The sequence below is a fragment of the Ursus arctos genome, unplaced genomic scaffold (genome assembly GCF_023065955.2).
Source record: "Ursus arctos isolate Adak ecotype North America unplaced genomic scaffold, UrsArc2.0 scaffold_11, whole genome shotgun sequence".
Classification (NCBI taxonomy): Eukaryota; Metazoa; Chordata; class Mammalia; order Carnivora; family Ursidae; genus Ursus; species Ursus arctos.
Genome location: NW_026622775.1, coordinates 46,203,888 through 46,218,727, shown reverse-complemented (window position 1 = coordinate 46,218,727; position 14,840 = coordinate 46,203,888). Strand labels below are relative to the sequence as shown.

General features: G+C 35.3%; 1 protein-coding gene across 1 annotated transcript in view; it reads right to left on the bottom strand.

Annotated features, from left to right (window-relative positions):
- Positions 1 to 14,840, bottom strand: part of ETFDH (electron transfer flavoprotein dehydrogenase) — a 33,027-nt gene that overhangs the window by 2,200 nt on the left and 15,987 nt on the right. The window contains exons 7-12 of the mRNA XM_026499561.4: positions 10,879 to 11,025; positions 8,851 to 8,991; positions 7,425 to 7,568; positions 4,032 to 4,200; positions 1,547 to 1,729; positions 923 to 1,144 (exon numbers count right to left, since the gene is read on the bottom strand). Coding sequence (XP_026355346.1) covers positions 923 to 1,144; positions 1,547 to 1,729; positions 4,032 to 4,200; positions 7,425 to 7,568; positions 8,851 to 8,991; positions 10,879 to 11,025 — 1,006 coding nt within the window. The remainder of the gene's footprint in view (positions 1 to 922; positions 1,145 to 1,546; positions 1,730 to 4,031; positions 4,201 to 7,424; positions 7,569 to 8,850; positions 8,992 to 10,878; positions 11,026 to 14,840) is intronic.

The window sequence follows — 14,840 nt, the reverse complement described above, 5'->3', positions numbered from 1 at the left end:
TGAATGTTTACCCACAGAGAATATTATGAAGATCTTGGTGTGTGCTATTGCTGTTAGTATAAATTAAATATGGATAAAAGCAGAAGGTACAGCAGTATTTGGCTGAGTTAGTCTTATTAAATAAGAGAACAACATTTAGCAATTTTTTGAGTTCTGATTTTATATGTGCGTTACAACTGAAAAGACAAATAGATCTAATCCTTGCCACTCGAGGAGTTCACAAACCAGTGTAAGGACAGAAATGATTTAAAAAGTCAAAAGACAGTCAAGGTCCCTGCCCTCAGAGCTGACATTCTAATTCTAGTCCCTCCGGAATATACTGATTTTCATGTACCAGCATACTCTTCTACCATATCAGTTGAGATCCAGTTCCTATTATAATTCTAGTTGAAAGTTCACATTAAAGGATACAGTATTTATGGTAAATTTAATGTCTGGGGCCATTTTTTGAGCTGAATGTGGCTATATCCTGATATTTGAGTATATACGTTATGTATGTGTGTGTAGGAGCAGCCATGACAGGTGATTTAACTCGTGAACATGGAAAGAGGTATCTGGTGTTCCATAATCCTTGGTCTAAGGGTAGACCAGGAAAGACTTTCTTTTTTTTTAAACTCATGACCGGGAAATCAAGACCTGAGCTGAGATCAAGAGTCAGCCGCTTAAGTGACTGAGCCACCCAGGCACCCCAGGAAAGGCTTTGAGAAATGTCAACTGAATTAGGCTTACCAAAAATTCCCATTTTAGCATTGCTAGATTAAGAACCATAAAAATGAGTTTTCTAAAGGAAGCTGGATGTAGGGGGGTCATTTAAAATTTCCATGCAATGGAAGGAGAAACTTCTTAAAATAATGGAAGTGTATTTCCAACATGGTTAAAACAATTATGTGTGTTAGGCACGGATGGAAATCACATTACTGACCTGCTGGGCAGAATCGCTGCTCCGGTCCATCATATATTGACAGATTTCTATTTACAGGAATACTGTCGTCCTTTAAGGTTAAATGTGCTGGCTGGTCGTGTTCATGATTAGTACCACTCAGAGCCACGGATGACAAAAGGTCAAAACTGATCTGTCCATCGGGTTTTGGATACTCAATAGGCGTGCAGTCCTTGGCTGGCTTGAGCTGATCAGAGTCAGAACCTTAAACAGTTTTGAGGAAGATTTTGAATAAAAATAAAACACGTAAAAGTACTTTCTCAAACATTTTTATGAAAACTTGAAAATACACTAAAGAAATAAGACTTTAGTCCTCTTATAGTAATGATACATGATTAAAGATACTGAACTTATTATTTTCTCTAAAACAAGTTTGAAACATTAAAAGAAGTCACTATTACTTAATGGATCCTACTGAGATTAAACAAAATTTAAAAAAAAAATTTTTTTTAAGTAAACTCTATCCTCATGTGAGGCTGAACTCACCACCCCAAGATAAAGAGTTGCATGCTGTACTGAATGAGCCAGCCAGGCCCTCCGCCCCATTCAGGAGTAGCATGAGTAGTTAATGATTAAAATATTCATACTCAAATATGCCAGAATTACCTTTATGTTTTAGAGTCCATGGCTCCATTCCTCTAAATATCCAGTAAAAGATTCCAGTGTAAATCATCCCTCCATATACACCCAGTATTCCATGGCAGGATGGTCTTATATTTCTAACAGTATATAGCTCTTTCCACACCCATGATTTCTTTATATTGTCTTCATACTCAGTTACATGAAGTCCTTATATTAAAAACATGAAATGTTAAGTGTCAAATTACCTTAAGTATAAAATACTTTATCATCAAGGTATTTTGCTATTAAAATATCTGATGAGTGAATCTTAAATAAATTTAAACAGGTGGTCATATAAGACCACACTTGAAGAATCGTTCATGTACAAATGCTAGCATCTTCCAAAAAGATAACCATTTGATATATGTTAACAGGTGGTAAGGCATTTGAACTTAGTATATGGAAAATTAGTTTTAAAATTCAGTGAACCTGAAAATTACTTAAAGAGTTCATGCTACCCATAAAAGTGAAAAATTTTTATAGCTGATTAAATGAAACACTTACACCTGTTGCAAGTTGAACTATGTCCCCCCAAAAAGATTATTTTCAAGTCCTAACCCCCCAGTTATCTCAGAATAGGGTCACTGCAGATATAATTAGTTAAGGTCCTACTGGAATAGAGTGGGTCCTTAATCCACCAACTGGTGTCTTTATGAGATACACAGAGAAGAGAAGAGAGGACAGAAGCAAGAGATCCAGAGTTATTCTGCCCCAAGCCAAGGAATGTCTGGGTCTATCAGAAAGCTGAGGGGCAAGAAGACTAAAGACAGGAGAGACGAAGGTCCTATCAACACCTTAATTTTGAACTGCTAGCCTACACAACTCAGAATAAATTCCTGTTGTTTTAAGCTGCCCAGTTTGTGGTCCTTTGTCGTAACAGCCCCAGAAAATTCATAACAATACCGAAACAGTGCATGCATTTAATATTTAATGGGACAAACTGGTTCTTCTTACTAACTTCCACAACCTCCCTAGTGGCTATACACTTTCCAGTCACTGGTTCCTGTTCTGGATCCATTCCCTTTCCCTCTGGCTTTAATCCTCACTCTGGTCTTCGGTGACGCAGCTGCTCCAGTGCCATCTACGTGCGGGTGCTATGTGTACATGACGTGCAGGTACGGCCTGTGGTTCCAACAAGGAAAGCTACTTGGCAAGAAAGTGAGAAAAAAAGTTCCACTACTCAACGATTACACTCCTTCTTACCTATTCTGTTCTCCCTGAAGGGGCCTCTTGCCTTTCCTATGCTCTATCTCCTTTCTCTCCCACACCCTAGGCCTCCATTTCTACAAAGACATTTGAAGGCATAATCAGGGTTCGTACGTCTACCTGCAGGAACGTTTGTTACTTGGAATTCTAAGGAATAAGGTTTATTTATCAAATATCTACTGAGTTGCTACTATGTGCCAGGGATGTGGGATTCATGGTGAACAAAGTCTCTGCTCGCTTGGAGTTTATCCCAGAGGAAGGAGACAAAGTTGATAACTAAATTATGTGCCAAAAGGGGGAAGATACTATAGGAAAAAAACCAGTCTGTGGGGGTGAAGGGGTGGAAGTGCTCTGTGTGCGTTGCAGATTAACTGGTATTGTCCATATAAGGCCGCCACGAGAGAGTGATATTTGAGCAAAGGTGAAGGGAGCAGGGGATTTGGCCGTGAGTAAAGACCATGAGATGGTCTCCACGGTAAAGAAGCCAGTGTGGCTGGAAGGGAGACTAAAAACAGATGAAACCAGAAGAGTGAGAAAACTTAGGCTTTTATTTTGAGAAAAATTGAGAATTACTAAAGGGTCTTCATAGATTAAGGGTTTATGGAGGTGTAAGTGTTAGCTCTTCCTCTCTATCACAGCAGAAGGGTCACATCTATGCCTGTGCTTGCAAAGCCCGCAAAGGAAAAGGTGCTGCTGGATTCTGCAGTCTGCAAAGCTGTTTTGTTTTCAGATTGAAGATACTTCAGTATTTGTGAGGTTATCTTAGTGTGTATAATATGATATATATGAAATGTAACACAGTACTGTCAAACTTGAAATCATTTTTTAAAACATTTTTAAAAAGTTTATTTATTTAAGCAATCTCTATACCCAGCGTGGGGACCCAAACTCATGACCCTAAGATCAAGAGCTGCATGCTCTACCAACTGAGCCAGTCAGGCACCCCAAACTTGAAATCATTTCTAAGTAGGTGGGACATCACTGGCTCTATTCTACTTTTGATGTGAAAACAACAGAACATTGCTATAAAAATCTAATTACTGAGATTAGGTCATTTAGTTTTCTTTGCACAGCACACATCTGAATGCTTTGTGAAAGGGGCAGATCTTTTAATGTCAATTGAAATATGCATACAGAAGACCTCAAGATTTTTAATTGTATTTATTTTCATCCTCTATATACTAAAGTGTATGTTTAAATAGCTTTTTTTAAATATCTCAAGAAGAACCTGACAGTTTTCAATGCTTTAAATAGAAGTTCTTACCTATTGTCTTTGATTGGAGATTTTCACTAGTTAGTTGATTAAAAATAGATTCTGCTGCCAAAATTCCACTTTTCATTGCTGTGTGGGTACCTTTGATCTTGGGAACATTCATGAAACCTGGACTACAACCAATTAGTAAGCCACCAGGAAAGGTGAGTTTTGGTATAGACTGAGGAAAGAAACAGTCAAAGTGCATTTTTAGCTTAAATTAAGCAAACAAAACAATACTACAGATTATAGTCTCTTAAAGTCTTCTAAGGCTGTAGGGAAAAATGTGAAGGAAAAAATCAGAACAAGGGCAGTTTTTTTCCCCCTTTCCTAAGAATGAGGATTAGAACCATTACTATTTTTCTAAGACTTTTTCCCCTTCTTACCCATGACTAACCTACATGAGACAGATTTAGGACCAGAGCATTAACATATTAAATAACATGTTATTATTTTTACTATCCATGTCTAAAAATACTCCCTAAACCTAAACAACTATTATCTAAATTGTAATCTGCTTTTACATGCATTCCCAGTAACACATGATTTACAAAGGATGTTAACTCTATATGCCCTTTTTATTTTACTTTGATATCTAGGAACGGAAACTTAAGTTCTCATCACAGCATTATTACGATTAGCTACTTCCTTGAAGAATATAATTAGCTTAAGAGTAAGCTGAATTTCCAAAATACATTTTAAGACCGTTGTTTGGGCCTCAGTATATATTTTTCATGAAAAACAATGTAGTAAGAGGTGGTGGTATTTTCTGGGTTAGTCAGTAAAAGCTTATACATACCCTACAATGTAGTGGCTAAATGAGATTATTTGCATGCTAAAATGTATTCTAATCTATAGTTTGAAAAGGAAAGAAGAGAAAGCCAATGCAGAGTTGTTCTTTCTTCCTTCTGCAGTTTTTCTTCTTAAAGGGCTTCCTAAAGTAAGCCACAGTCTCTATTGAGAAAGTGGTGGGTGGTTAAGAATTTGGCTGATGGTGCTGAAAGGGGCTCAGAGGGGATAAACAGGGAAACCAGTGCCATCAGCTCCATCTGTCATAGTGAGGGATCTGTGGCCACAGCTCCCATCAATCACAGAATTCTAACTATGAGGGAGAGGTGGTGAGAGGAGAACCTGGAGGGCAGAAGGAACGCTGGTATGAGATGGATCAGAGTTCAGGTCCTTTCACGGTACATGTGGGGAATGAATTTATGATTACGGTTCTCAGACTGAATTCAATATCAGAACCACCTAGATAAAAGTGCGTGAAATCACGATCACAGAATAGATAAGAGGAGGGAGGGCCTTCCGGAATATTACTAGCTGAAAAGAGATAGGATAGTAATAGTTAGGAATTTGGATAATGACACTTTTCTTAAATAGGGCTGTGGCCCTGCTAACACTAAGTCTGACTCAAGAAACACTGTGAAGTTTAATAAAAGGACATGGACTGTTAGTGCAAGTTCGTCCAAATTGGTGCATAAATCCTATGAATAAAAATCTTATAGCCCAAGCAAAATGTATTTTTACATCCTGGGAATATCCTACCCTGTAGGGACAGTGTTACTGGCAGCTGGATATCTTGTTAAGGAACTATGGACTGAGGAAAAGTTGCACTGAGAAATGTATTCTAGAATATTCATTAAGCCACAAATAACGGGAAACCCTCCAGAAAAGGTAAGTTTTGGTACAGATTGGGGAAAAAAAGAAATAAAAAGTTACGTATACAGAAACAACCTCATTTATAAAGAGAACTGGTGGTTGCCAGAGGGGAGATGAGTGGGGAGATGGCAAAATATGTGAAGTGGATTAAGAGGTATAAACTTCCATTTATAAAATCATTATGATTTTAAAAATTAAAAAAAGGGAAAAAAAGCATGTCATATTTGTTAGCTCAAAATAAACAAAATCAAATGTTCCAAGTTATTGCTTAAGGTTCAAAAACTTACAAGAAATAAATTTCTCAATCTTTGACTAACTGAATCAGAAAATTTAAGTAGAAAGTGAGTGTGTGTGTGTGTGTGTGTGTGTGTGTAGTCAACTCTTCCCACCATTTTAAAAAATCAGCTGAGATGTTGAAACACACAGGCCGATGTTTTTAAATACAAATCTGTATGTCCTATTGAATACACTGGGAACTTTACACTATAAATTAAGAAGAGCAGAATTAGACTGACAGGTATTATAGAGACTGTGCAAAAGACCTGAATGGGCTTGAACATAGTTATGCAATTTAATAAATATTTGTTACAAATGAATTACTACTCTAGAAACAAAACAACCTCATGAGAAGTAATCCGACAGCAACAGAATTTAGGGATACTGTTATTTTAAGATTGTACTGAATACATTCATAAGTTAGCTATGGTTTTACTTGACTTTATGAACTACTGTTACAGTAATAATGGAACTTCACTTTAAAGGTTAACTCCCCCCCCCCAATTTTCTATCATCTGTTACTTTTAAAACAGAATTACAAAAAAAAAAAAAGATATCTATAAAATGGTTCCAGATTCCTAGAATATTAGAGACAGAAAGGATCATCTATAAAATAAAGGCCAGAGAAGATAAGTAACTTGCTTTAAATCACTTGGTATAAATTTTAGAGCTAATTTTTTAGATCCTACTTAATGTTTTTAGAGCAGTACTAACAGCTTTTATCATAGCTACCTAGGTTTTTATCTCATTGTCTATATATACTCAATACATTACCATTTTTTATAACCATGCTGTTTTATAGCTTGCTTTTCTTTTTCTTTTTACTTAATGTTGTATCTTTGACATCTTTTCCATGTCAGTAGCTGTAGATGTACCCATCGTATTTTTAATGACTACAAAGTTCTTTGTATAGACTTGAGCTACCAGTTTCTTTTTCTTTTTTTTTGTATGTTATATGTATTATATACTGTATTCTTTTTTTAATTTAAATCCAATTAGTTAACATATAATGTTACATTAACATTTCATAAGATTTATTATGAACATATACTAAAATAGACAATTAAGGGCAAAAGCTTGACAGAGGCCACCCAAAAGGCATGGATGTTACTAGGTAGTTGGGATGAATTAAATACCTTTGTGGAAAACTAAATCTGTCTTTGTTTCCCGGCAGCTAAGGAATAAAGGAAAATATCTTTGGATCATATAATTTTAATTTTCTGGTTAAAAACTAACCACCAACAAAAAGCCTATAAATTTATCTCAAGAAATCAATATATTCTTAAAACTAAATTCATGGTATAATTTTATTTAACTATGGTGTGACACAGTTTTATAAACACTAGATGTTCTGCTTAAAGTTTCTTCCTATGAGATAATTTTCTATTCTTTATCTGAATTTATTACATTGTATTTTCAATGTTTACTTTATAATACAGAAATAAGAAATAAAAAAGTTGGATGAGTTACCTGAAAGCCACCTTCATTCAGGGCTCTAGCTCCATACGCAATCCTTTTTCCACCTTCCAAAGTTGGCTGAATGCTGGGATGGTGTTTCCACCTCTGGAACTCTCTAAACGGACTCAAATATGGATTCTGGTAGTCTAGACCAACCTTAAAATTTTTATATTTAAATTTAGTAAATTTTTACAATTAGACATTTTATTATACAATAAATATAAATTATTATACAATATACAATTAGATATCAAATTATATCAAGCTAAAATGTGATCAATATTTATGAGAAAACATGTACTTCTTGTATTCAAGCTCTAACATGTAATTTCTTGTATTCCAAGTACTTGGAGAAATATATGTAGTAACCCAAACTTAAATGAATAACTGAGTAAAATCTGTTTGGAAAAGAAAGGGTAAACAAATGATACCCTATGTTAATAACTGGCCAATCTTTAAAAATTTAGAATATATAAATAAATCATTGTGCTCTGTAAACAAAAGCCCAAATTAGAAAAATATTTGTAGGTGTCTAATATTATGTTTCTACAAAAGGAGTTTTAATTATTTTTCATTTATCAGGACCCACTCTAGTAATCAACTAATAAGCTATATGTGGTAGTACTGAGGCAAAAATGAAGAAACAGAATGTAATCATACTTAGAAAAAAGAGGACAAGAAATATTAGAAGTTACATTTTATAAGGCCTTATCAAAATGTTAAAATTAATAGCCAAACCTTTTTTGCTTTCAAAAAAATTAAGTCACTGGAATAATTATACAAAGATGAGAAATTGAACACCTGGCTGGGTGTCAAAAAACACCAATAATGTAAAAACTTAATAATGTGTCATATGAGTCTAGCTAACATTAAATTATAAAGCTGCCACCAAGTATAAGCTGCAGAAGCCCTTATTTTTCCATTCCTTGCATTATTCAAGATGTAGTTGACTGCAAAGATGTAAGTGGCCAAAAAGGGAGAAAATGCTTACATTTTTTAAAAGTTATAGATTCAAACCGAGTGCTGATTTCATCTTTCGTGACAGCATGCTGTAGTGGAAAATGGGCTTTGAAGTCACACAAACTCAGGTGTGAATGCTGCCTCTGTCATTTAATGGGTATATTTGGGAAATTTGTGTAACTTGTTTGGATTTCAGTGTCCTGTCAGTAAAATAAGGATATAAATACTTCATAGGACTTTTACGAAACTTAGAATTCTCTGTAAGGCATAGGGCATAGTGTCTGGCATTTCACAGCTACGATCACAAAAGCTATGTGTGTTTAAAGCTATAGACCAATGCCTGTAACAGCCACAAGCACTTTACCTATTGACAAAATTAGAAAGTGACGTTTAAATGAAAAGCATTTTACATGCTCCAGATTTTATAACACTGATGATACATAATAGTAGAGTTTTCCATAATAGGCGTGTAACTCACCACAAAACCAAGGGCTACCAGGGGTTCGCCTTCATTTAAATGGTAGAGGAAGGAGCCTCCATAAGTGTGTCTGTCCAAGGGCCAGCCGACAGTGTGATCCACTCTTCCTGGTTTCCACTTCTTTTCATCAATAATCCATAACTTAAAAAAAGAAGTCCTAGAGTATTATTTAAATTTTTTCTACCACCACAATATATCAAACTTGCCAGGTTTTATGTCTTAGTTATGAAAATTTCAAGGGAAAAACTGTAATAAGAGAAACACAAAAAAAGTACTTCACATATCAAAGAAAATTATATCAAACAGCAGCATGATGAATTGGACTAATAAACAGGTCAGAAAAGCTATGAACTCTTTAAAAAATTTCTTTAAGAAAATGATTAGATTTTTAAATTGGTAAGACTTCCATGCGATTATAGGGAACACCACTGAAGAGGAAAACTTCTGGGGTGCTGGTAATGTTCGAGATCTTGATCGGGGTGGTGGTTCCATGGGCATGCTCACCTTGTAAAAATTAACTGAGCTGTACACTTAAGATCTGCTGCTTTCCAGTATATATGTTATTCTTCAGTAAAACAGCTTATGCTCTCCTGCACTCCCCTTTTCCCTACTGAAACAAATTGTTCATCTATTTTCAGAATGGTAAGGTTTTTTTTTTTTTTTAAGATTTTATTTATTTATTTGACACAGAGGGAGAGAGCACAAGCAGGTGGAAGAGTAGGCAGAGAGGGTGGAAGAAGGAGACTCCCTGCTGAGCAGGGAGCCTGATGCTGGATTCCTGGGATCATGACCTGAGCCAAAGGCAAACACTTAACCGACTGAGCCACCCAGGAGCCCCTAGAATGGTTAAGTTTTAAATTTTAAACAATTTCCATCTGAAGTATCTAAAAATCAGATAATATTATGTGCTATGTGCAACCTACCAAAACAATAAAGGCTTTACTCACAATAAATCTAGCTATATACAGAACTGGAAATGTCCTGAGCTTTATCCCCCCAAAAATTTAAACAGAAGGGTTATAATGAATCTTTTACACTCTAAAAAGCCTCAGGTTTGGGAAAACAGAGATTGGATAAATTGAGAAAATACATAATACTTAATCTAATTAAATTTTAGGTTTCATATCAATATACTATGGCTGAGTATATATTTCATAAACTAAGTTATCTTCTCAGTGCAATTTTGAAGAAATAATTCTTGTAGGATGTGGTCACCCTACAAACAGCATAGGGGTAACAGGTAAAATCTTATTAGGACAGATGGCATTACAATGAAAAGAAATTCATATTATAAATATTTTCAAGTTCCAGTCTTTGATTTCAAGCAATGTTTGATAAAACAATTACAACACGTAGAAACAATTTAGATAATAATGGAATTTGACTTGTCTGAGGAAAGCATCTGCATTCTAGAGACCGACTGGGAAGCCCGGGCTTTGGGTGAATGCACTAACTTCTGCCTCTAGACTTCCCAGCCTGCTCCCACCTCCACGTCCTGGGCCTGAGCCACGGCCTCCAGCCCAGCCGTCCCTGCTGCAGACCAGCTGCCCCCACAGCCCACTGCCCCCGCCCCCTGCCTAATGGGGTTTTGTGCAATTCAGGAGTGTCCATAAGCTGACCTTTGTACTAATAGAGTCTTTAGGAGATTTTTGATAGAAACTAAGAACCTCCCTTCAGCTCTGAGCAGGTTTTCCCCTTGATTCCAACACAAAGAATTATGTGCCTTTCTAGTTTAGTCAAATTTGTGGATTTCCCATTCTACATTCTTAGTCCTATGTTAGCGTCTCAAATGGAAATGTACATCAGTCCAATAAAATATGAAATAAGGAAAAAATAATGGAATTTGATTAGCAGTATTTTCTAGCTCCTTAAAAATAACCCAAATATTTTCAGTTATGATTAACATTTTAAGTCAATGAAAAATATAGCAACTATAAAATTAAATCAATGTTACAGACTTCACTGTAATACAAATGAGTTTAAACTCCATAGTTTAAAAATTAAAATTACAAAAACAAATCAGGATACCTCCTTCAGTCCAATTCCATAGGTTTGGGGATCACAATTGGCTCTCAAATCAAACTTTTTATATAGTTGCTTGGCTAGATGTCCGTGGCAACCCTCTGCAAAAATTGTAACTTTTGCATGTAGTTCTAGTCCTCTCTCAAATGTTGTCTAAAAAATAAAAACATGTTAAATTGCAACATTTGACAATTTAAAAAAAGACTCACAATCTGGTTTTGAATTGAACTATGATTCAAGTATAGAAGAAACAATACAAATACATAATACTAGAAATAAAACTACTGACGTAAGTGGAATCTAATTTAAATTTTATGATATATCCTGTGCCTTTGTTGTATTTTTCTTTTTTACTTCCAAAGTACCTGAACAGTTAAGTGTGTAAAAATTAAAAAAGCAAATAAAAAACACTCATGCTAAAAATATTCTCTACAAATGAAAATAAAGCAAAAAGTAAAAATCCATTCCCCCTCCCACTCCCGGTTTTTCAGTTCCATCATCTGAAGCAAAAAACACTATTAATAGCTTTCTTGTGAATCATGCCAGAAAATTTCCATGAATAAAAAACTATATAGATCCTATTTATATCCTTTTAACACAAACAGAATCATACTAAATATACTCTTCAGCTACTTGCTTTTTTCACTTTAATTTTACTTGTTCTCTATCACTGAATGTATATTCTAAAACTGATTTTTTTTCCAAGTGGAAAAACAGCCACAATTAAAGTCTTTACCTCTCTTTTGCTCTCTATATTTTGCACTTACGCCTACCACAAGGCACTCAATAAAGTTACTTAACAAAGGAATAAAAGAATAATCAGGAAAGTCTCTAATGAAATAAATCTTTTCTGATATTCCTCTATTCATTTCATTTGCATGTCTGTGTGTACGCAAAGACAAAAAGTAGTGTTACACTGACACTTTTAGAACCGTTTTCACTTTAGTTGAATGTAAAAGCAATATACACCAAGAAAAGTTTTTTTTTGTTTGTTTGTTTTTGTTTTTTTTTAACAGAGCTCACGGAGGGAGGCGGGTGGGGGCAGAGGGAGAGTCTGGAGAGAGAGATTCCTAAGCAATCTCCACACCCAGCATAGAGCCCGTTGCCGGGCTCAATCTCAGAACCCTGAGATCATGACATGAGCCAAAATTAAGAGTTGGGAGCTCAACTGAGACACCCAGGCATCCCTAAAACATTCATTTTTGATGCTTGAATAGACTCCCCTAATTTTTCAAACAATTCACAGTAGTGGGACGTTTAGGCTGTTCCAGTATGTTTCAGTATGTTCCAGTATGTTATAAACCATTGCTTAGATGAATACACTTGGTGCTAAATATTTTCAGTATGAATGGTAAGAATTATCTCATTCTATTATTTTTTAAAGATTTTATTTATTTATTTGACAGAGAGAGAGACAGCCAGTGAGAGAGGAACACAAGCAGGGGGAGTGGGAGAGGAAGAGGCAGGCTTCCAGTGGAGGAGCCTGATGTGGGGCTCGATCCCAGAATGCCGGAATCATGACCTGAGCCGAAGGCAGACGCTTAACGACTGAGCCACCCAGGAGCCCCAGAATTATCTCATTATTAATTTAATAAATTAATTACTTTGATTACTACAGAGTCTGAACATCTTTCACACATTTATTAGTAACTGCTATTTTTTTCCTTGTGCAATGCTTATTAGTGTCATATATATGCATATGTGTATATTACACTTGCATAAACACCCTGCAATTTCAGTTTCTTTTTATTTTATTCTTGTCTGCTCACTCTTATTACACTTCACTCATCCATAAACCATGTTAACAATCTAGTATGTACAGTTTTACCCAAATATTTAAACATACATACATACTGAAATACATATACACTAAAACTTTTTTGGTTACTGATTCATTTTACAAAAAATAGGATCATTTAATACAACGTATCTTACTTTTCTCACTTAATAATACTTCATGGAAATCTTTTTAAGTCACTGTAGAGCTCAAACCTTTCTCTTCAATGGCTGGATAGTAGTCTGTGTGAAAATACCATAGCTTATTCACTTATTCTGCTAATGTTTATTAATAGCTATTCACTCTGTTTCCAGTTTATTTGTGACCAAAAACAATATAAAACATACACTTCTGTGTATATATCTATATCGATATATATACATATATCTATATGTATATATAGATATATATGTACTTCTGTGTACATATCTATATCGATATAGATATATACTTACAATATTGGTGCTTTTATTCCTATAAGATAGATTCCCAGGAGTGGCACTGTTAGATCAAAGGGCACACCTATTTTTATTTTACTAGATATTACCAGTTTGCTTTCCACCAGCTATGTAAGAAAAGCCTTTTCTCACAGTATGGAGGTTCCTCAGGCAGTTAAAAACAGAGTTACCCTACAACCCAGCAATTGCACTATGGGTATTTACCCCAAAGATACAGATGTAGTGAAAAGAAGGGGCACCTACACCCCAATGTTCATAGCAGCAATGTCCACAATAGCCAAACTGTGGAAGAAGTTGAGCTGTCCTTCAACAGATGAATGGATAAAGAAGATGTGGTTCATATATACAATGGAATGTTACTTAGCCATTAGAAAGGATGATACCTACCACTTACATTAACATGGATGGAACTGGAGGGTATTATGCTAAGTGAAATAAGTCAATAAGAAAAAAACAATTATCATATGGTTTTACTCATATGTGGAATATAAGAAATAGCACAGAGGATCGGAGGGGAAGGGAGGCAAAACTGAATGGGAAGAAATCAGAGAGGGAGCCAAACCATGAGAGACTCTTAACTCCGGGAGGAAAAAAACGGGGGGGTTGTGGAAAGGGAGGTGGGTGGGGGGATGGGATAACTCGGTGATGGACATTAAGGAGGGCACGTGATGTGATGAGCTCTGGGTGTTACGTGCAACTAATGAATCACTGAACACTACATCAAAAACTAATGACGTACTATATGTTGGCTAACTGAATTTAAATTAAAAAAAAAGAAAAGCATTTCCCTCTAGTCTAGTTACTGAGAGAGATAACTTTCATTTTACATTTTTTGCTAAGTACAGTGCTAAGTCACTGTTATTTTAATTTGCATTTCCCTGACTACTGTTTTAAGCACTTTTTCCCTTTTTGAGTCAAGAAATATTAATGAATACGTACTGTGTGCCAGGTTTTATGCTAGGCAATGGGAATATAGAGATGAATAAAAGACACGTCCCTTTCCCTCAGGCTAGTCATAGAGGCAGACATTAAAGAAATACATGAGTATATAATTACAAATTATGATTAAGGGCTATGAAAGAAAGCAGAGGGTGTTACGAGAAGGAATAAAAGAAGGAAACAATTATGGATTGAGTGAACAGGAAAGGCTTCTTTGAAGAAATGACATTGAAGCTGTGGACTCTGAAGAAAAGGTACTTAAGTATCTTTCCTTATGAGTAGTCATCTGGATTTGCTCTTCTGTGAATTGTCAATTTTTTAGATTTTGCTCATTTTTCTAAAATGCTGTCTTTTTTCTTGTTAATGTATATGTGCTATTTGATATTACAGGTAATCAAAAAAATTGTCCCCCATCTACTATTTATCTATAGACTTTATAGTAACTTTGGTATAGAGAAGCGTTTAATTTTTATACAGTTTAAAAAGGTCTGTCTCTTTCAGGCTTATTACTCCTTGTCTCTATAGGATGGCTTAGCCTACCTTTGGTTGGAACTGTAATCTAGTTTCCTTCTAATTTTTTTTTTAAGAAATCCTCAGAATTTTTAAAAAATAAAGGCCCAGCTCTATTTTTTTCTAGATGGACATGCAGTCTTCCTGGCACCAATTATAAAACAGTTCAATCTTAATCAACTAACATATCACTTACTACATTTCAGCCTCCTCTTAGAGGCAGTATGTCCCATAGTGGTCAAGGGGCAGGCCCTGGAGCCAGCCACACTGTTTATATTCAAATA